At 42.1% G+C, this 23911-nt stretch overlaps 1 protein-coding gene across 3 annotated transcripts in view; it reads right to left on the reverse strand.

Annotated features, from left to right (window-relative positions):
* The window catches only part of b4galnt3b (beta-1,4-N-acetyl-galactosaminyl transferase 3b), a 264672-nt gene that overhangs the window by 63830 nt on the left and 176931 nt on the right, over positions 1-23911 (reverse strand). For all 3 annotated transcript variants that reach the window (XR_010976873.1, XM_068050686.1, XM_068050685.1), the window contains 3 exons: positions 18389-18455; positions 17704-17847; positions 11671-11780 (listed from right to left, as the gene is read on the reverse strand). Coding sequence is in view for 2 of the 3 variants with exons in the window: in XM_068050686.1 (XP_067906787.1) it covers positions 11671-11780; positions 17704-17847; positions 18389-18455 (321 nt within the window). In the remaining variant the exon portion in view is untranslated. The remainder of the gene's footprint in view (positions 1-11670; positions 11781-17703; positions 17848-18388; positions 18456-23911) is intronic.

Here is a 23911-nt window from a genome sequence, read left to right on the forward strand (position 1 = left end):
TGACCATAATAAGATAGAAATTTACAGTATGTTTGAAAGTGAGGTAGTTCAATCTGAAGCTAGGGTGTTTAATTTGAACAAAGGAAATTGTGAAGGTATGAAGGGCAAACTGGCGGAGGTGGATTGGGAAAATACATTAAAAGGTATGACAGTGCATAGGCAATGGGTAGTCTTTCAAGAAATATTAGAGTTTACAGCAACTATACATTCCTTCAAGGCACAAAAATCCCAAAAGTAAAGGCAGTCAACTGTGGATAACAAAGGAAGTTAAGGATTGTATAAGATTAAAAGAAAAGGCCTATAAAGTTGCCAGAAATAGGATTGGGAGGATTTTAGGATACAGTAAAGGAGGACAACAAAACTGATAAAGGGAGAACAGACTATGAATGCAAGCTAGCAAAAGATATAGCAACTGACTGAAAAAGCTTCTACTACAGGTAAGTAAAAAGGAAACGTTTGGCTAAGACAAATGTGGGTCCATTACAGGCAGAGTCAGGAGAATTTATAACAGGGAATAGAGAAATGGAAGAGAAGCTAAATGATTACTTTGTGTTTGTCTTCACTGAGGAAGATACAACAATTCTCCCAGAATTAGAGATCCAAGGGATTAGGGGGAATGAGGAATTGAAGGAAATTAGTATTGGTAAGAAGGTTGTTTTGGAGAAATTAATCGGGCTGAAGGTTGATAAGTCCCCAGGACCTGATATTCTACATCCCAGAGTGTTGAAAGAAGTAGCTATGGAGATGGTGGATGCATTGGTGTTCATCTTACAAAATTCTATAGATCCTGGAGCGGTTCCTACAGATTGGAAGGTCACAAAGGTCATCCCACTATTTAAGAAGGGAGGGAGAGAGAAAACAGGGAATTTCAGACCTGTTAGCCTTACATCAGTCGTCGGGAAAATGCTCGAACTTATTCTAAAGGGATATGATAAATGGACACATGGATAATAATGATCTGATTGGGCATAGTCAACATGGATTTATGAATGGGGAATCATGTTTGACGAACCCGTTGGAGTTTTTGAGAATGTTACTAACAGAATTGATAAAGGGGAGTCGGTGGATGTAGTATACTTGGATTTTCAGAAGGCTTTTGATAAAGTGCCCCACAAGAGTTTGGTTTGGAAAATTAAAACACATGGGATAGGAGGTAATATACTGGCATGGTTTAAGGATCGGTTAACAGGCAGAAAGCAAAGAGTAGGAATAAATGGGTCATTCTCGCGTTGGCAGGCTGTGACTAGTGGGGTACCACAGAGATCAGTGCTTGGGCCCCAGCTGTTCACAATATATATATAAATGACTTAGATGTGGGGACCAAATGTATTATTTCCAAGTTCGCGGATGACACAAAACTAGGTGGGAATGAATATTGTGAGGAAGATGCAAAGCGGTTTCAATGGGATTTGGACAGACTTAGTAAGCGGGCAAGAACGTGACAGAAGGAATATAATGTGGAAAAATATGAGGTTATCCACTTTGGTAGAAGGAACAGATGTGCAGAGTATTTCTTAAATGGTAAGAGATTAGAAAATGTAGATGTACAAAGGGACCTGGATGTCCTTGTCAGTAGAGTCTTAGTTATACAGCACAGAAACAGGCCATTCGGCCCATAGTGTCTGTACCGGCCATCAAGCACCTAACTATTCTAATCCCATTTTCCAGCACTTGGCCCACAGCCTTGCATGCTATGGCGTTTTAAGTGCTCATCTAAATACTTCTTAAATGTTTCTTCAGGCAATGCATTCCAGATTCCAACCACCCTCTGAGTGAAAAAATGTTTCCTCAAATCCCCCTGCCCCTTACCTTAAATCTATGCCCACTGGTTATTGATACCTCCACTAAGGGAAAAAGTGTCTTCTGATCTAACCTATCAATGCCCCTCATAATTTTGTATACCTCAATCATGTCCCCCATCAGCCTTCTCTGCTCTAAGGAAAACAACCCCAGCCTTTTCAGTCTCTCTTCATAGCTGAAATGCTCCAGCCCAGGCAACATCCTGGTGAATCTCGTCTGCACCCTCTCCAGTGCAATCACATCCTTCCTATATTGTGGTGCCTAGAACTGTACACAGTACTCAAGCTGTGGCCTAGTTGGCGTTTTATACAGCTCCATCATAACCTCCTTGCTCTTATATTCTATGTCTCGGCTAATAAAGGCAAGTATCCCATATGCCTTCCTAACCACCTTATCTACCTGTGTTGCTGCCTTCAGTGATGTATGGACAAAGTACACCAAGGTCCCTCTGACTCTCTGTACTTCCTAGGGTCCTACCACCCATTGTATATTCCCTTACTTTGTTTGTCCTCCCAAAATGCATCACCTCACACTTCTCAGGATGAAATTCCATTTGCCACTGCTCCACCCATCTTACCAGCCCATCTATATCATCCTGTAATCTAAGGCTTTCCTCCTCACTATTACGAGACCACGAATTTTTGTGTCATCTGCGAACTTACTGATCATACCACCTATATTTACGTCTAAATCATTAATGTACACTACAAACAGCAAGGGTTCCAGCACCAATCCCTGTGGTAGACCACTGGTCACAGGCTTCCACTCGCAAAAATAACCCTCCACTATCACCCTCTGCCTCATCCAACTAAGCCAATTTTGGATCCAATTTGCTAAATTGCCCTGGATCCCATGGGCTCTTACCTTCCAAACCAATCTCCCATGCGGGACCTTATCAAAAGCCTTACAGAAGTCCATGTAGGCTACATCAACTGCTTTACCCTCATCTACACATGTAGTCACCGCCTTGAAAAATTCAATCAAGTTAGTTAGACTTGATTTCCCCCTGACAAAGCCATGCTGACTATCCCTGATTAATCCCTGCCTCTCCAAGAGGAGATTAATCCTGTCCCTCAGAATTTTTTCCAATAGTTTCCCTACCACTGATGTTAGAATAAGTCACTGAAAACTAACATGCAGGTAGAGCAAGCAATTAAGAAGGCTAATGTTACGTCAGCCTTTATTGCAAGAGGATTTGAATACAGGAGTAGTGAAGTCTTACTTCAATTATATAGAACCTTGGTTAGACCACACTTAGAGTACTGTGTGAACCTACCCTACCTTAGTAAAGATATTATCATAGAGGGAGTGAGACGAAGGTTCACAAGACTTGTTCCTGGGATGGCGGGACTGTCCTATGAAGAGAGATTGGGGAAACTGGGCCTGTATTCTCTGGAGTTTTAAAGAATGAGGGGTGATCTTATTGAAACCTACAAAATACTTAAAGGGATCGACAGGGTAGACGCAGCTAAGATGTTTCCTCTGGTTGGGGAGTCTAGAACCAGGGGACACAATTTCAAAATTAGGGAGAAGCCACTTAGGATAGAGATGAGGAGAAATTTCTTTGCTCAGAGGGTTGTGAATCTTTGAAATGCTCCATCCCAGAGGGCTGTGGAAGCTCAATCATTGAGTATGTTCAAAGCAGAGATTGACAGATTTCTAAATACAAATAACATAAGGGGATATGATGATAGTCTGAGAAAAAGGCATTGAAGTGGATGATCATAGTGAATGGCGGAGCACGCTCGATGGGCTGAATGGCCGACCCCTGCTCCTATGTCCCTAAGCACCCAGGCCTGCACCTTTTCAAAACTTTCCTCCCAAGAAGATTCACCAGGTTTACTGTAAACCATGAATACTTACCTCACTTTGGATTTTAAACTACCTACCCTCTTCTCTCTATTTATGTATTCTTGTGTATGTGTGTTAGTGAATGTGTGTGTGGGTGAGAACATAAACATAGAACAGTACAGCACAGTACAGGCCCTTCGGCCCACGATGTTGTGCCGACCCTTTAACCTACTCTAAGATCAAACTACCTGCATACCCTTCATTCTACTATCATCCACGTACCTATCCAAGAGTCGCTTAAATGTCCCTAATGTATCTGCTTCTACTACCACCGCTGGCAGTGCATTCCACGCACCCACCACTCTCTGTGTAAAGAACCTACCTCTGACATCCCTCCTAAACCTTCCTCCAATCACCTTAAAATTATGCCCCCTGGTGATAGCCCTTTCCATCGTGGGAAAAAGTCTCTGGCTATCCACTCCATCTATGCCTCTCATCATCTTGTACCCCTCTATCAAGTCACCTCTCATCCTTCTTCGCTCCAATGAGAAAAGCCCTAGCTCCCTCAATCTTTCTTCGTAAGACACGCCCTCCAGTCCAGGCAGCATCCTGGTAAATCTCCTCTGCACCCTCTCTAAAGCTTCCACATCCTTCCGATAATGAGGCGACCAGAACTGAACACAATATTCCAAGTGTGGTTGAATCAGGGCTTTATAGAGCTGCAGCATAACCTCGCGGCTCTTAAACTCAATCCCCCTGTTAATGAAAGCCAACACACCATATGCCTTCTTAAAAACCCTATCAACTTGGGTGGCAACTTTGAGCGATCTATGGACATGGACCCCAAGATCCCTCTGTTCCTCCACACTGCCAAGAATCCTGTCTTTAAGCCTGTATTCTGCATTCAAATTCGACCTTCCAAAATGAATCACTTCACACTTCTCCAGGTTGAACTCCATCTGCCACTTCTCAGCCCAGCTCTGCATCCTGTCAATGTCCCATTGCAACCTACAACAGCCTTCCACACTATCCACAACTCCAGCAACCTTCGTGTCATCGGCAAACTTGCTAACCCAGCCTTCCACTTCCTCATCCAAGTCATTTATAAAAATCACAAAGAGCAGAGGTCCCAGAACAGATGCTTGCGGAACACCACTGGTCACCGAGCTCCAGGCTGAATACTTTCCATCTACTACCACCCTCTGTCTTCTATGGGCCAGCCAATTCTGTATCCAGACAGCCAAATTTCCCTGTATCCCATGCCTCCTTACTTTCTGAATGAGCCTACCATGGGAAACCTTATCAAACGCCTTGCTAAAATCCATCTACACCACATCCACTGCTCTTCCTTCATCAATGTGTTTTGTCACATCCTCAAAGAATTCAATAAGGCTTGTGAGGCATGACCTGCCCCTCACAAAGCCATGCTGACTGTCTCTAATCAAACTATGCTTTTCCAAATAATCATAAATCCTGTCTCTCAGAATCCTCTCCAATAATTTGCCCACCACCGACGTAAGACTGACTGGTCTGTAATTCCCAGGGTTATCCCTATTCCCTTTCTTGAACAAGGGAATAACATTTGCCACCCTCCAATCATCTGGTACTATTCCAGTGGACAGTGAGGATGCAAAGATCATCGCCAAAGGCGCGGCAATCTCCTCCCTCGCTTCCCCTAATAACCTTGGGTATATCCCGTCTGGCCCTGGGGACTTATCTGTCCTCATGTCTTTCAAAATTTCCAGCACATCCTCCCTCTTAACCTCAACCTGTTTGAGCATATCAGCCTGTTCCACGCTGTCCTCACAAATGACCAGGTCCCTCTCACTAGTGAATACTGAAGCAAAATATTCATTTAGGACCTCCCCTACCTCCTCCGACTCCAGGCACAAGTTCCCTCCACTATCCCTGATCAGCCCTATCCTCACTCTGGCCATCCTCTTGTTCCTCACATAAGTGTGGAACGCCTTGGGATTTTCCTTAATCCTACCCAAGACTTTTTCATGTCCCCTGCTAGCTCTCCTAAGTCCATTCTTCAGTTCCTTCCTGGCTACCATGTAACCCTCTAGAACCCTGTCTGATCCTTGCTTCCTTCTTCCTCTTGACTAGCTGCCCCACATCTCTTGTCATCCAAGGTTCCTTCACCCTACCATCCCTTCCTTGCCTCATCGGGACAAACCTATCCAGCAGTCGCAGCAAGTGCTCCCTAAACAACCTCCACATTTCTGTCGTGCATTTCCCCGAGAACATCTGTTCCCAATTTATGCTCCCCAGTTCCTGCCTAATAGCATTGTAGTTCCCCCTCCCCCAATTAAATATTTTCCCATCCTGTCTGCTCCTATCCCTCTCCATGACTATAGTAAAGGTCAGGGAGTTGTGATCACTATCACTGAAATGCTCTCCCACCGAGAGATCTGCCACCTGGCCTGGTTCGTTGCCAAGCACCAAATCCCTCTAGTCGGCCGATCTACATATTGAGTCAGGAAACCTTCCTGGACACACCTGACAAAAACTGCTCCAGTATTTGCACTAAGGAGGTTCCAATCAATATTAGGGAAGTTGAAGTCACCCATGACAACAACCCTGTTACTTCTGCACCTTTCCAAAATCTGCCTCCCAATCTGTTCCTCCGTGTCTCTGTTGCTATTGGGGGGTCTATAGAAAACTCCCAATAAAGTGACTGCTCCTTTCCTGTTTCTGACTTCCACCCATACTGACTCAGTAGACAAACCCTCCTCGACGACCTCCTTTTCTGCAGCTGTGATACTATCCCTGATTAGTAATGCCACTCCTCCACCTCATTTACCTCCCTCCCTATTCCTTTTGAAACATCTAAACCCCGGAACATCCAACATCCATTCCTGCCCCTGTGATATCCAAGTCTCCGTAATGGCCACAACATCGTAGCTCCAAGTACTGATCCATGCTCTAAGTTCATCACCCATAATCCTGACACTTCTTGCATTAAAATAGACACACTTCAACCCATCATACTGGCTGCAACTTTGCCCTGTCAACTGTCTAACCTTCCTCACAGACTCCCTGCACTCTGTATCTGCCTGTTCAACAGCTACCCCATCCACTGATCCGTAGCCCCGGTTCCCATCCCCTGCCAAACTAGTTTAAACCCTCCCGTAGTGCTGTAGCAAACCTCCCGCCCAGGATATTGGTGCCCCTCCAGTTCAGATGCAACCCGTCCTTCTTGTACAGGTCCCACCTTCCCCAGAAGGTATCCCAATGATCCACATATCTGAATCCCTCCCTCCTACACCAGCTCTGTAGCCACGTGTTCAGCTGCACTCGCTCTCTGTTTCTAGCCTCATTAGCACGTGGCACCGATATCAATCCTGAGATTACTACTCTGCTCGTCCTGCCTTTTAGCTTCCATCCTAACTCCCTATATTCGCTTTTCAGGTCCTCATCCCTTATCCTAGCTATGTCATTGGTACCGATGTGTACCACGACTTCTGGCTGCTCCCCCTCCCCCTTAAGAATCCTGTAGACTCGATCCGAGACATCCCTGACCCTGGCACCCGGGAGGTAACATACCATCCGGGAGTCTCGTTCGCGACCACAGAATCTCCTGTCTGTTCCTCTAACCATTGAATCTCCTATCACTATCGCTCTCCTATTCTCCCCCCTTCCCTTCTGAGCCACAGAGCCAGGCTCAGTGCCAGAGACCTGGCCGCTGTGGCTTTCCCCTGGTAGGCCGTCCCCCCCCAACCGTATCCAAAACGGTATACTTATTATTGAGGGGAACGGCCACAGGGGATCCCTGCACTGTGCGCCTATTCCCTTTCCCTCCCCTGACGGTCACCCAGCTACCTTTATCATGTAACTTAGGTGTCACTACTTCTCTATAACTGCTCTCTATCACCCCCTCAGCCTCCTGAATGATCCGAAGTTCATCCAGCTCCAGCTCCCTAACGCGGTTGCGACCATTCCGGGAATTGTGTGAAAATAAATAGTTTTTTCTTAAACTTACAAGAATATCTGTCATTTGTCTGCTTATTTGAGCTGAAAGACAGTCAGGGCCAACACATCATTTGTGACAAAGCACAATTGCGGTCAGTTGGGAGGTGAACATCGGGAACCACCCACATCCCTTTCTACCTGTCTGTAACAACAGAAACCAATGTAACAGTTTTTGCATATCACTGTTCAGTTTGACAACCTGGGAAAATAATAGAAGGGTATGGTATCATGGTGATTATGTTATTGGACTAGTAATCCAGAAATCTAGACTAATAATCTGAAGATTTGAGTTTAAATCCCACCATGGCAGTTGGTGAATTTGAAATCAGTTAATTAAATGAAAAACAAAAAGCTGGTATTAGTTATGTGACCATGAAGCTATCTGTCGCAAAATCCCAACTGGTTCACTAATGTCCTTCGGAGAAGAAAACCTGCTGGCCTTACCCAGTCTGACCTATACGGAACTCCAGATCTACAGTAATGTGATTGACTCTTAACTGCCCTCTGAAGCAGCCGAACAAGCCACTACAAAAAAATTATAGTGATAAAAGCGGACGGACCACTCAGCATCAATCTAAGCATTGGATTTGGACATGACAAAGGAACACTCATATTCAGAGAGTCGACTGTGCAAAGTCCTTGTTCTAATCCGAAAAAGTGAAGGATGGTACTGGAGCCAATCTTTAGTCATTTATTTACAGTGACACATTACAAACATCCACCTCCTAACTCATCCACACCACAGTTTCAATAAATATCTCTTTATATGTGCTCAAATGAAATCCCAATTAATGCCACCTTACAATTAAACACAATTAATATACAATTAACTGTCCTCCTCATTTACATCTGGGGTCTTGTAGCAAATTGGGAGCACTGCCCCAGAGAGTAGTCAAATGACAGCCTGACACAGTCATGCTCACAGAATCATATCTTTTAGCCAACGTCCTAGACTCCTCCACCACCATTCCTCTGAATGCCCTGTCACACTGGTAGGATAGATCCACTAAAGGTGGTGACAGTGGTATACAGTAGGGAAGGAGTAGCCCTGGAACTCTTCAATCGTGAAATCTATAGGCATCAGATGGGCAAGAAAACTTTTTGCCCTTCCTCAGCTGATGAATCAGTACTCCTCCAGGTCGAATACCACTTGGAAAAAACACTGAGGTATAGCAAAGGCACAGAATGTACGCTGAGTTGGGGACTTCAATGTCCGTCACCAACAGCAGCTTGGGAACACCACTACTGACCAAGCTGGCCGCTACCTGCAGGACACAACTGCAAGAGTCAGTCTTTGGCAGGTGGTGAGAAAACCAATGTGAGGGAGAAACCTACTTGGCCTCATGCTCACCAATCTACCTGTTGCTGATGAATCTGTCCATGACAGTATTGGTAGGAATGAACATCACACAGTCCTTGTGGAGACAGAGAACAACCTCCATTGTGCCGACCTCCATTGTGCTGCTTGGCACTACCACTGTGCTAAATGGGATATATTCAGAACAGATCTAGCAGCTAAAACAATCTGTAACCTCATTGCCTGGCATATCCCTTAGTTTACCATTACCGTCAAGCCAGGGGATCAACCCTGGTTCAATGAGGAGTGTAGGAAAGCAAGCCAGGAGTAGCACCAGGCATTCCTAAAAATGAAGTACTAGCCTGGTGAAGCTACAACATAGGATTACATGCATGCTACTATAGACAGAGCCAAGCGATCGCACAACCAACAGATCAGATCAAAGCTCTGCAGTCCTGCCACATCCAGTCATGAATGATGGTGGATAATTAAACAACTGGAAGAGGAGGTTCCATGAACATTCCCATCCTCAATGATGACAGAGCCTGACACATGGGTACAAAAGATAAGGTTGAAGTGTTCGACTACATCTTCAGTGTCGAGTGGATGCTGCATCTCGGTCTACTTCTGAGATCCCCACAAATACTGATACCTGTCTTCAGTCAATTTGATTCACTCCAAATGATATCAAGAAATGGCTGAATGCACTCAATACAGCAAAGGCTAGAGGTCCTGATAGCAACCTGACTATAGTGCTGAAGACTTGTACTACAGAACCAGCCATAGCTTTGGAAAAGTTTTTCCAGTACAGCTACAACACTGGCATATATCCGACAAAATGGAAAATTGTCTAGGTATGTTCTGTCCATAAAAAGCAGAACAAATCCAATTCAGCTAATCGCCTCACCACCAGTCTACTCTCATTCATCAGCAAAGTGAAGCAAGGTTGACAGTGCTATCAAGCAACATGTACTCAGCAATAATCTGCTCACCAATGCTCAATTTGGGTTCCGCCAGGATCACTCGGCTCCAGCCACATTACAGCCTTCGCCCAACCATGAACAGAAGAACTGGACTGCAGTGGTGAAATGAGAGTGACTGCCCTTGGCATCAAGGCAGCAACTGACCTAGTGTGACAGATGGGAACCCAAATAAAATTGTAGTCCATAGGAATCAGAAGGAAAACTCTCCACTGGCTGGAGTTATATCTAGCACAAAATATGATGTTTTTGGTGTTGGAGACCAATCATCTCAGTCTCAGGACATCACTGCAGCGGAGTCACACAACATCCTGACTTGGAAATATAATCGCTGTTCCTTCAGTGTTGCTAGGTCAAAATCCTAATAGTGCAGTGGGAGTATCTTCACCACATGCACTGCAGCAGTTCAAGAAGACTGCTCACCATGTTCTCAAGGGCAGTTAGGGATTGGCAATAAATGCTGGCCTTGTCAACGATGCCCACTTACGTGAATGATTAAAAATAATGTCATTTTGATTAATCTTTTCAACATCTCAATGTTAAAACAATGTCCTAAGACTTCTGACTAAAGGTACTTGGCTTGATTAGAGAAAAGGCAAAATCCAGGTTTGAAACAACTGTTTGGCAGAGGAATGGCTAGCACCATGGAGAACATTGTCGCTGAGCATTTACATCGGAACAATGGCCAGAAATAATAGAAAAGCAATCCCAGCACAGTCAGAAACTAAAAACTGTCCCATATTTGTTCAATTTTTAATATTGGCTTGGATGAGTAATGTGATACAGTACAAAAAGGAATAGAAACCCAGAATTTTATCTTGTTCTTACAACTGATTGCAGCTGTTTTTATGGATTTTTAAAAAGTCTTCCCCAATATTGCAGCCTGCTTTTCCAGTGTAAGTTATATGTTTGCCTCAGTGTCCTTAAGTAGGGAGAGAAAATAAATCATAGAGTTTTCATTCCTGATTACCATTGAGTAATGCTGAAGGAAAGTGCCTATGCGGTTGTTAGATGAGGGGAGGATTGCATTCAACAATTATGTCCAAAGTGTGAATTGCTTGCAAACACTGTAAGCTCAAACATTAAGATGCCCACTTGGACGAAGTACTGAAATACTGCCTGCAAGTCTTTGCTTTCAGGAGAGCAGAAAAATAGGGAGAATAGACAATGGAAAAAAAGACATAAGGATGTTGTTCCTTCTTAAATATTAATGAGCAAAAGTCAATTTGAGAAATACAAAAACTATTGTTTGACAATTCATAGTTTTAAATTTTAGATGATCAAATGGTTGTATCGGTTTAAAAATTAAGAGAGGGTCACTTTAGCAGTTAGTGTGCCTGAATGCATGCATATATACACATAAGCAAATGTAAATGAGTGTGTATACCCTATGTTATTTGAATTGACCTCAAGATGCCTGTTGCTCTGTTTAGAGCAGAAATTAATTCTGGATCTCTTTTAGAATTCTCAATGAAACTGTAGTTATGCAACGAGATTTCTTTTCAACTGGCAAGCTGTTCTGAATTGAAATCAGGTCTGAAATAATTGGATTTGAAACTGGATGTCAACAGTCTGATCTGAATACACTGTTTTGACTTCAGCAATCCCCAGCTCATCCATCAGGATATAATTTGGTGATAACATGATTAGCAAACTGGCTCAGACTGATCTGCAATTATAAACAGCAAAATTATTAGGAACAAATTAATTCTGATTAATGTAACTGAAGCGGATTGCTCATGTTAGAAAGAAACACAACCAAATGGTTAGCATTGCTGACCTGGTACATCATTAACTCTGCCTATAGAAACAGAAAATGATGCTTACAAATTGTAAACCCTGGTAACGGCGCACCGGAACCCCCTTAATTATATAGCTGGGTCTGTAGGCACAGTCAGGCAGCACTTGGTGCACATGGGACTCATCAATTAGAGGTACTGAAACAAGAATTAACAAAGAAAATGTTACACTTCAGTTCTCTGCTAAAAACAGGGCTATGATCTTATTTATTAATGCTTAAGTCTTAATAAAATGCTAAACAAATTTAAGACCGGCATTCTGGCATGATTAAGTCATGTATGCTTCCCCTGACCCCAAACTTGAGGTTCACTGTTTTTACTTAATCAATAAAATGATGCTGCATCTGTAAATTTAAAATGTAAAAACTAAATATTAATTTATTCCTCTACACTATAAATCCACATACTTAATTGTATTGCACAAGGGTTTTGACCAGGACTAAAAACACACAGGATAAAAGAAATGGTCAAGTACCGTTTAACCTCTCTGATAGGTGAACACCCTGGTGCTTCATAAGACATGTGCCATGAGCTAGCAACAGGACACTAAAATGCTGTAGATTGCTTATGGCATCAATCATACTTAAGCAAATTACAAACAAAGAGCAGGAATTGTGTATGGCACTTAGTGACTTTTTTTTTTAAACCAAGTGAAATGGGTTTGCACAAACAAGTTTTAATCATTATAAATCATTGTAGAAAACATGCTGTATCATTGGTGTATACCTCCACTAAATCATGGTATGCCTGTCATAGACCATCATTTTATAGTATTATTTGCAAAGGTCACAAAAGAGCCAAGTTCACAGTCTCACCCGAGTCAGAAATTTAGATGCTTCAACTGCCATGGAAGCCACCAAACATTTAAATGCATCCATTTCCAGTCAAATTGCAATGCCTGTGGGAAAGTCAGTCATATCCAGATGGCATGCAGGCACAGAGGAAACAGTAATGCTCCAGGTCACAGCAATGCACCAAGAAAAGGTCACATTAGACCTAAAGCTAGTTCAGCCTGGAAGTCCTCAAATGCGCATATGATAGATATGGAAACAGAAGTTGATGTTATCGAGCACAAAGATCAAGAGTTGTACTCAGAGAGCAAGAAAAACAGCACATGGAAAATAACAGTAAAAGGGCTGAAAATATAATTCTAATACCACAGCAAAAATGAAAGTTGGAGATTCACAACTTACTTTCATCGTTGATACAGCTGCAGCAGTGTCTGGTATCTCGGAAGGAGAGTAGAAGAAGTTCCTAAATCACATACCCTCACCCAAAACTGGTGTGAAACTGACTAGTTATTCCAACAGTATGAGGTGAAGTTTGTCTTAGGGTGGAATACAATGATGCATCTTTTACTTGCCATTGGTAGTAGTAGGAGAGAACAAAGTCTCCCTGATGGGAAAAAATTGGCTTAAGAAAATCCGATTAAATTGAGCTAGGTTAGTTACAGTAGGGATTAGTGAGAGTACATCTAGCATTGAGGAAGTGCGAAGAGAGCACAAAGTCGTCTCTGAGCAAGGAGGACTAAATGATAAAATTAGGCATCACAAGGTCAAAGTCAAGATAAAGCACAATGTACAGCCGACATTTTGCAAAGCTAGGCCAGTGCCTTATTCACAATTAGAAGCAGTAAGTAAAGAGCTAGATAGATTAGAAAGAACAGGGACAATTAAGAAGGTGAAGAGCAGTGGATGGCCATAACCATTGTGGTAGTTCAAAAAGCAGACAGGTACATTCAGATTTGTGGAGATTATATACAAAAGGTAAACACGATGATTGAAAATGATACCTACCCACTGCCTACTAGTGATGATTTGCTTTCTAATTTAGCAAATGGGAAGCTGTTCAGTAAGATAGATCTGTCAAATGTATATTTTCAATTAAAATTAACTGACAAGAGCAAGGAATTGCTTATCATTCATACACACAAAGGGTTGTACCAGTATGGAAGGTTACCATCAGGGTGACTATTGCTCCCACAGTGTTCCAGAGCATCATGGATCAGGTACTAAGTGGGATGAAAGGAGTGTTCTGCTTCTTGGATGACATTTTAATTAGCAGTAAGACAGAGTAAGAGCACATTGTAAGGTTGAATGAAGTCCTAGATTGACTTCAAGGGTATGGCATCAAAGCTAAAAAGCACAAGGCACAAGGAAACATACCTCGGTCATCAAATGGACGGTGAAGGTATCCACGCAATGTAGGAGAAGGTTGAGGGGATTTTGAAAGCAAAGAGAGCAGAGAACAAAGCAGATCTTAGAAAATTCATAGGAATTGTGTAATGTTCTAAGTGCATTCCAGACTTGTGTAACGTTCTAAGTTCATCCCCAACTTAGCTAATACATTCACTCCATTGTATCAACTACTCAAAGATGGAACAGATTGAGAGTGGTGTGGAGTGTCAAAAAGCATTTGAAAAAGTGAAGAAAGTAGTGACTAGTGATACTGTTTTGATCCACTATGATCCCAAGAAACCATTGGTTTTAGCATCCAATGGTACAAGACAGGGGTTAAGTATGGTGTTATTTTACATAATAAAAGATGTGGAGAAGCCTGTAGCGTATGCTTCAAGTACTTTAACAAAGTCAGAGCAAAATTACTCACAAGTTGAGAAAGAGGTATTCACCATCATATATGGTGTTACAACGTTTCATAAATACCTGTATGGTAGGAAGTTCACTTTCTTAACACCAAGCCCTTACGATTATATTTGGTTCGAAGAATGAAGTACCATCTCTAGCAGCAACATGGCTTCAGAGATAGGCACAGATTTTCATGGCTCATCAGTACGATACTAAATATCGTAAGTCAGTAGATCATGCAAATGCGGACGTTCAAAGAACAAAGAATAAAGAACAGTACAGCACAGGAACAGGCCATTCAGCCCTCCAAGCCGGCGCCGATCTTGATGCCTATATAAACGAAAACCTTCTGCACTTCCGGGGTATGTATCCCTCTATTCCCATCCTATTCATGTCAAGATGTCTCTTAAACGTCGCTATCATACCTGCTTCCACCACCTCCCCCGGCAGCAAGTTCCAGGCACTCACCACCCTCTGTGTAAAAACCTTGCCTCGCACATCTCCTCTAAACTTTGCCCCTCTCACCTTAAACCTATGTCCCCTAGTAACTGATTCTTCCACCCTGGGAAAAAGCTTCTGACTATCCACTCTGTCCATGCCACTCATAACTTTGTAAACCTCTATTATGTCGCCCCTCCACCTCCGTCGTTCCGGTGAAAACAATCCGAGATTATCCAACCTCTCCTCATAGCTAATACCCTCCAGACCAGGCAACATCCTGGTAAACCTCTTCTGCACCCTCTCCAAAGCCTCCACATCTTTCTGTTCTTTCGGGATTTCCCGCAGACTAATTCATTTTTAGCCAATGAGTTACCTGTGAATTACTTTACATACACAAATGATATGCTCGTGTTTGGCACAGAAATTGGAGAAGAAACTCGAAAGGATCTGATGCTCAGTAAAGTGCTCCATTATGTCACAAATTGTAGGCCTAAAGAGTGTGATGATGAGAAATTGCAGGAGTTTTTCACACACAGAAATGAACTGAGTGTAGATCAAGGCTATCCCCTACGGGGGTTAAGAGTTATTATTCCGCCAAGGTTAGAGGAATTTCATCAAGAGCACACAGGGATAGTCCATATGAAAGCAGTAGCAAGAAGATATTTCTGGTATCCAAAGGTAGATAGAGATATTGAAGAGTTGATGAAAAGTTGTGAGGTATTTCTCAGAATGAGAAATGATCCAACTAAGTTCTTTGCATTCCATAGTCAAACACAAGAAAACCGTGGGAACCAGTACATGTCAATTTCTTTGAAGTGGAAAGTAAACAGCATTTTATTTTGGTTGATAGCTATAACAAGTGGATAAATGTTGAGTCTATGCCCAATACTACAAGTGCCAAAACTACTGAGGTTTTGAGAAGTTGGTTTGCAATTTATAGGTTGCCAGAGGTATTGGTGTCAGGTAATGGTCCACAATTTACATCAGAAGAGTCTGAAATGTTTGAGTAAGAATGGAGTCAAACACACTCTAATACCTCCATATTACCCAGCATCAAATGGTGCTGCAGAAAGTGTACAAATTGAGAAGAGGATTTTACAGAAGTATTTGCCAGGTGACAAGCTAGGCAGTAATTTCCATGTTTCTCTTCAACACAGGCTAGATAATTATCTGTCCTCTTACAGAATAACCCCACAGTCTACAATAGGTTGCTCACCTTAGGAGTTAGTGTTTAAACACGCTCCTAGGACAAGATTTTGTTTGTTTAAGTCTGACTTCAATAGTAAAGTAAGACATAGTGAAGATGCGCCATGATGCACGAGGCATGAAACTTGGAGAGTTCAGTGCTAGTCAGAAGGTCATGGTGAAAAACCACCGAAGTGATAATCAGAAGTATACGTTTGGAGTTGTTGTAAAAAGACTAGGTGCATTCACACATCTAGTGAAGGTTGGAGAGAGACTCTGCCGGTGTCATGTAGATCATTTGCTTGAAAGAGGAAATCTGACAAAGGGAGAGCATGAGAAACCTCCTATAGTTCAAATTCCTACAGTCTCAAGTGAAAGTCAGAAAGAAAATGAAAGTCACAAAGAAACTAAAAGTTTGCCGGTATCACAGAATCCACCGATAGAGGAAAGTGAGTCAGGGTCTTTGATTAAGACTAATCAATCAATTTCACAGCCCCAACCATTAAGTGGAGTTGATAGTCAAAGTCAAAGTTCAGGACTGACACAGTCTGAGATGTTGAGAGAGCAGAGTCAAGCTAATGGAAATGGAAGAAGACACCCAGACAGAAAGAAAAAGAAGCCAGATAGGTTAACTGAAAGTATGTAGGAAGGAATGTTGTTCTTTTCATTACTTTTGGTTAAATGATAATATTTTTGTGAAAGACATACTGGTGTTAAGGAAAAACATTTTTTAATATATGTAAATTACTCTGATAATTTGATACATGCCATTCCTGCATGGGATCAGTGAGTGTGAAGGGGAGAACTACGTCTTTTTCACTCCTGATCACCATTTAATGACTCCTGTTGGAAATGATGCACATATGGACATCTGGCAAGGACTGGTTTGGAAGTGAATGGGATGTTTCTCACGGATGTCAGGTGCAGCCTACTGCGCTCATTGCCCAACTCACAGAAGAGTAACCGCCATGTGATCAAGATACCTTGGACTGCAAATATCCTTGGAAGTGTATTCCAGCGTCTCTCTGTCCTTAAGTGGATGGGGAAAACTGAAAATAAAAATTCTCCCCAGCATCCTTAAAGAGACTTCAACTTCACAAAAAAAATTTGATAAACATTTCCTTATTTGGTTGCCTATGTGTGATCGAACATAAACTGCACTAAATGAGTCATTTTACCACATCACTTGTGCATGTCGTCATCATAACAAAAACGATATATGCTCTACTCCCTTACCAACCAAAATGGTTTACCAAACACCTTTGCACAATGGTAGTGCATTTTTATTACTGCACCAGCTGCAAAAGTCCTTACCCATATTCCTCAACATAGATCACAGGTTTTCTAAACGTCAGATGATCTTCTGAAAGGAGAGATCTGACCTGCTGATCCAAGTAACTGCAATTCACACACCTCCAGTCGTAGATAAAAACTGGGATAGCATCATGGTTTTACTCAGTATGTGATGGGATGCACAAATTTCAAGTCCACTGGTAAAGGAAAAGCCAGTATATAAACTTATAAGAAATGTTACCATTTTAACTGGCATTACCAAGCTGGACTTAAGCTGTGATAGTCAATTAAGACTAGTTGAAATATTAATGCTACTTATTCCTGGTCCTTAACACAGGTGAAAACCCTGGATAACACAACAGATTATAGAGGGCTTTATCTGCTTTAAGGAGCATATGTAAGCACTGCCACTTCCGAAAGCCTGCTGTTAAACACCATTTTATTGCTTCCCAGCAGGTTTCATTGATCTCTAGACAGTATGAGGTGCATTTTCTATTAGTCCCAGGTCTATTGTTAGGACAACATATCTGCCTTGGCAACTACAAGAGATATCTTACATTGAAAAAAACTGTCACGAGGGTCATACTTCAGCATTTCTGCTGGATGGTCTGTGTGTGGACTTGTGTAACTGTAATTCTTTTTATGGCTTGCTACAGACTGGGGAATGTGCTGTGCCTCGTTTAGTTTTATTAACGACTCATCTGGAATGGAAAGAGAAGAGTTTTTTTTAGAAAAACTTTGCAAACAAATTCCTATTTTTAAAAAGTAGCACAATATCTAAGCTTTCCTTTCTCCTTTATTAAAAAACATTAATAGTTGCAAGTCTAGTTTACTGCCATTTGTTGAAATGCTTCCAAATTCCCTTAGAATGTTAACTCTATAAATGATAGCATTAAGAGAGTAGAGGAATGGCCTAATGGACTATTTAAAACAGTAAATAAGCAAGCACAATTCTGTTCATTGCCAATAACAAACTAGTATTCTTCATTTTAAGAATTTGTTTCAACTCCCATTCATGGTTTAAACAATTATTTTCTGCATAAAACTAAAGCAGTGCCAAGTGTAAAAAAAAAGCCACAGTTTATTTCTATAGATCTCAAATCAAGCTCTGGGGCACATTTTGAGGTTTTGGTCTCCTTTTATATAACTTCCCCTTCATTGCTTCCTTCCTTACATCCTCTACTGGTTTTAATAATCTATAATAATACTAAATAATAAAAATATAAGTAGCGTGTAACTTACTAACATAAAGTGAAATATACTTTGAATCAATAATGCTGAATTTAAGGCCAGTACGGTGGAGTCGCCACTAAGAGAAAGAAAGAATACATGTGATAATTACATCAGCGGCAAATGGCAATTTGACATTTTATTTCCCTCTCCCAATTCCCTGGGTTGATGAGCCTGCCTCTGCTGTATTGAGCTGCCTGCCAGAAAGGTGCACAACTTGCTGATTTTCCTACTTTCCCACCTCAGGGCAGTGAAGCTGGGCTCCTCGTGTTGGTGCTCCTTTCCAATTACATCACCATTCTCAAACATCAGCAGGTGACTGGCATTTCAGTAGCAAACCATACATCAGTGTTGTGGGGCATGAAAAGGTGCCAAAACATAGAATCATACAGTACAAAAGGTGGTTGTTCAGCCCATCGTGCCTGTGCTGGCTGTTCGAAAGAACTATCTAACTAGTCCCATTTCCCTGGTCTTTCCATATAGCCCTTCTAAATTTTCTTTTCAATTCCCTTAAACAGTAAGCTGAAAGTTTTACGTAATGCTGTTTCTTACTGACCTGCAAAAATCATACCACTAGTAAAATAATTTAGCTGCACAACCAAAATTTAAAAACTTTGAACTATGATAGATAAACTAATGGCACAAAGAGAGATAAATGGTTTAGAATTTGATCTAATCCGCCATTACGGAGACGCTGGGCTGGATTTTCAATCGGGGTTGGGAACTGGAAATGGAGCTAGTTCTAGGCCCCAACCCAGCACGGCGTGCTATAGGCACATCCATCGCAATTTTCAATGCTCCAGCCAACTGTAGGGCAGGGAGTGGGCTCGCTGTCCAATCAGGGATGACGGGCAGGCTCTCGATGCTGGAAGGTCAATGGGAGAGCACTCGGAGATCGGCAGCCCCACCAGCCAAGGTGGGAGCTGCCAATGTGAACATGGGGACAGCCAGGGACAAGTGGAGGTTAAGTTATTTTTATAAAAGCCACAGCTGCCTGGCCATGATCCTGGAGGGACAATCCCTCTAGGGCATGGTCAGTGGCTGCAGCTGTAGCCCCGCAGCCATTATGTGGGGTGCAGCCCTCACATGATCCACCAGCACCCGCCCCCAAGCTGGCCTGGACCGTATCCAGGCTAATGTGGGCTGCCCACATTGCTGACTGGAAATTCCAGCCGATTCATCTCCAAGCCTCTCTCATTCAAAATGCCTCGGGGTTGGGATCGTGGCAGTAAATGGATAGGGAGGCTGGTGGCACCAAGTTACGAGTCCGACCCACTCTGCTCCTGACCCCAACCCTTTTAAAAATCCAGCCCAGGGTTACAAGGTGACCAAGGTTGGGAAATAAATATTCCAAGGTGCACAACATTTTGAAAAGACAGGCAGAATGGAAAAGGAGGAGGAGTATCTCTGATAGCAAAGGATGACATAGGACAGTAGTGAGCAAGGATCCTGGCTCAGAATCGGTATGGATGGAGGTTAGGAATAACAAGGATCAGAAAATGGGTCCATAACAGTAGTTAATACCATTAAACAGAGCATTAAGCAAGAAATTAAGCAAGGGCGGCACAGTGGTTAGCACTGCAGCCTCACAGCTCCAGCGACCTGGATTCAGTTCTGGGTACTGCATGTGCGGAGTTTGCAAGTTCTCCCTGTGACTGCGTGGGTTTCCACTGGGTGCTCCGGTTTCCTCCCACAGCCAAAGACTTGCAGGTTGATAGGTAAATTGGCCATTATAAATTGCCCCTAGTGTTGGTAGGTAGGTGGTAGGAGAATGGTGGGGATGTGGTAGGGAATATGGGATTAACGTAGGATTAGTATAAATGGGTGGTTGTTGGTCAGCAGAGACTCGGTGGGCCGAAGGGCCTGTTTCAGTGCTGTATCTCTCTATGATCTATGATAAATAACTGGAGCTTGTAACAAAGACAATGTAATAATTGTGGGGAACTTTCATTTTCATATAGATTGGACAATTCAAATTGGCAAAAGGTAGTCTGGAAGATGAGTTTGTAGAATGCTTCCATGACAGTTTCCTTGAACAATAGGTTGTGGAATCAACTAGGGATAGAGCTATTTTAAATCTAGTATTGTGCAATGAGGCAGGTTTAATTAGTAATCTCATAGTAAAAGATCCTTTGGGAAAAGTGATCATAATACAATTGAATCCCATATTAAGTCTGAAAGTGACATACTCCAGTCCAAACAAGAATACTAAACTTAAACAAATCCAATTACATAGGTACAAGGGGAGAGCTGGCTAAGGTTGACTGGGTAAATAAACAGTGTAACATATTTAAAGAAACAATTCAACAAAAAATACATTCCATTCAAAAGCAAAACCTCAATGAGAAAGGTCCATCCATAGCTTCCTAGGGAAGTTAAGGATAGTATTAGATTAAAAGCAGAAAAAGAATAGTAGTCACCCTGAGGATTGGGAATGTTTTAGAGATCAGCAAAGTGTCACCAAAAAGTTGATAAAAGGGGAAAAAAAATAGAATGATAGTAAAATAGCTAGGAATATAAAAAAAACATGTTGTAAGAGTATGGTGGATGCCGGGACATTGAGTAAATTTAAGGAGGAGATAGACAGATTTTTAATTAGTAAAGGGTTGAAGGGTCATGGTGAATGGGCAGGAAAGTGGAGTTGAGGCCCAGATGAGATCAGCCATGATCGTATTAAATGGCGCAGCAGGCTTGAGGGGCTGAATTGCCTACTACTGCTCCTAGTTCTTATGTTCTTATCATGTTCTTATGAGTCTTTACAAGTATTTAAAAAGGAGCGCAGCTAAAGTAAATGTTGATCCCTTAGAGGCAGAGACAGGAGAAATTATCATGGGGAATGAGGAAATGGCAGAAATGTTGAACAAAAATTTTGTCTCTTTCTTCACAGCAGAAGACACAAATTACATACCAGAAATAGAAGGTAACCAAGGGGCTAATAAGAGTGAGGAACTTAAGTTAGCTAATATCAGCAGAGAAAAAGTATTGGAGAAACTTAAGGGACTAAAGGGCCGAAAAATCCCCAGGACCTGATGATTCTATGGTTCTAAAAGAGGTAGCTGCAGAGATAATGGATGCACTGGTTATGATTTTCCCAAATCCCCTAGATTCTAGAACAGTCCCAGCAGATTGGAAGTTAGCAAAGTTAACTCCACTATTCAAGAAAGGAGGGAGAGGGGAAACAGAATTACAGGTCAGTTAGCCTGACATCAGTTGTCAGGAAAATGCTGGAATCTATTATTAAGGAAGTACTGACAATGCACTTAGAAAATCATAGCATGATCAGGCAAAGTCAACATGGTTTTATGAAAGGGAAGTTGTGATTGACAAATTTAATAGAGTTTTTTGAGAATGTAACAAGTAGGGTAGATAAAGGATAACCTGTAGATGTAGTATACTTGGATTTCCAAAAGGCATTCGATAAGGTACCACACAAAAGGTTAATATGCAAGATATGGAGTTGGGGGTAATATATTTGCGTGGATAGAGGATTGGTTAACAGACTGGAAGCACAGAGTAGGGATAAACGGGGTTAATTTCAAGTTGGCAGGCTGTAACGAGCGGAATGCCACAAGGATCAGTGCTGGGGCCTCAGCTATCTGTAATCTATATTAATTATTTAGACTTTGTCATGGGAGTGTAGTTTTTTTCTGTTTAAACAATGTGCCTTTAAGACTTTGTTTAAAAGCAGTTTCAACTATAATTACAGGAGGAACCAAGTGAAATTAAGGAATTATATTTCCTGCGTGTGTAGTCACCTGAGCAATGGCTAAACAGGATCCATTGCTGGAGGTAAAAGTGGCACCGCAAACGGATAGCCGTGTATCTGAAATCTTATTTGGGGAGTTAGATAATCCAAATGGGATGTTTAACAGATCTTCTATAATTGCAGCACAGCAAGCTGATCCAGAGTTATACAGAATGGCACAGATAGCTCTGACAGAAGCCGAGGTGAAAGGAGTTCCAGAAGGCTATTATGTGAAAAACGGTGTTTTAAGGAGGAAATGGAGACCGCCTCATAGACCTGCGGACGAAGACTGGAAAGTTGGTGAACAGATAGTGGTACCACCTAAATATTGCCAGGGATTATTAAGGTTAGCACATGACATTCCTTTTGCAGGACGTAGGGGGATTCGGAAGACTAAATCACGTATGAGCCAACATTATTGCTGGCCAGGCCTTACAAAGGATGTGAGACAATTTTGTAGGACATGCCATACATGCCAAATGGTGAGAAAACCGCAACCTAACATAAAACTGGCACCACTATTTTCCATACCAGTAATTGAGGAGCCATTTAGCAGGGTACTGGTAGACTGTGTAGGAGCCTTGCCAAAAACAAAAGCGGAACATCAATACATACTTACTATCATGGATATGGCTATTCTATTTCCAGAGGCCATTCCTTTGAGGACAATTACTGCTAAAATAGTCAAAACGTTAACCCAATTCTTTATGAGATATGGATTACCACTTGAAGTTCAATCGGATCAAGGTTCCAATTTCATATCTAAGATATTTCAAGAAGTCATGGGCAATTTGGGTATCAGACAGTTGAAATCTTCAGCATATCACCCACAGTCACAGGAAGCTTCAGAGAGATACCACCAAACTCTCAAAACAATGATTAGAACATACTGTCATGAATATCTGCATGATTGGGATAAAGGACTAGACCTTTGTTTATTTGCCACCAGAGACTCACCGAATGAGTCTACAAACATCAGTCCTTTCAAACTAGTTTACGGACATGAAGTAAGAGGTCCTCTAAAACTCGTCAAAGACAGATTCGTAGAACAAAAGAATTAATCTTTGATACTGGACTATGTATCTGTGTTCCAGGAGAGGCTCACAAATGCTTTTGGTGTGGCTCAAGAACACCTTAAAGCATCCCAAGCCAATATGAAAAAATGCAAAGACCCAACCGGGGATGAAGTATTGGTGTTGTTACCGTTACAGCGGAAACCATTAAAAGCACGGTTCAGTGGCCCATATAAAGTGATTAAAAGAGTGGGTAAGGTAGATAACTTGAATGACACCCCTGATGGCCCGAAGAACTGGTTGTGTAACATCAATATGTTAAAGCAATATTATCGCAGGGAGGAGGATAAACCAGTACAGGTATGTCAGGTAATCAGGACTGTTGAGAAGGAAAGGGATAATGAGGCTGAGGCAGAAGGAGGCCTAAGCAATTCTAAGATTGAACCTCCAACTATCAGGTTAGCGAACACAGAATGGCTAGGAAAATTGGACAACATGCTTTTGCACTTAGAGGCAAAACAACGTGGAGACCTAACTAGGCTTTTCACAACTTTTAAAAGAGTCTGTAGGGATAAGCCAGGATGTACAACCTTAGCCACACATAATGTGGATGTAGGGGAATCCGTTCCGTTAAAGCAACATCCTTACCTCTTAAGTCCAGACAAACAGACCCAAGTAAAAGCAGAAATCCAATACACGCTGGAAAACAACTTGATTGAACTTAGCCAAAGCAGCTGGAGTTCACCAATAGTTCTAGTACCTAAACCCGACGGGACA

This window comes from Heterodontus francisci, chromosome 18 (assembly GCF_036365525.1).
Source record: "Heterodontus francisci isolate sHetFra1 chromosome 18, sHetFra1.hap1, whole genome shotgun sequence".
In the NCBI taxonomy this organism is placed as follows: domain Eukaryota; kingdom Metazoa; phylum Chordata; class Chondrichthyes; order Heterodontiformes; family Heterodontidae; genus Heterodontus; species Heterodontus francisci.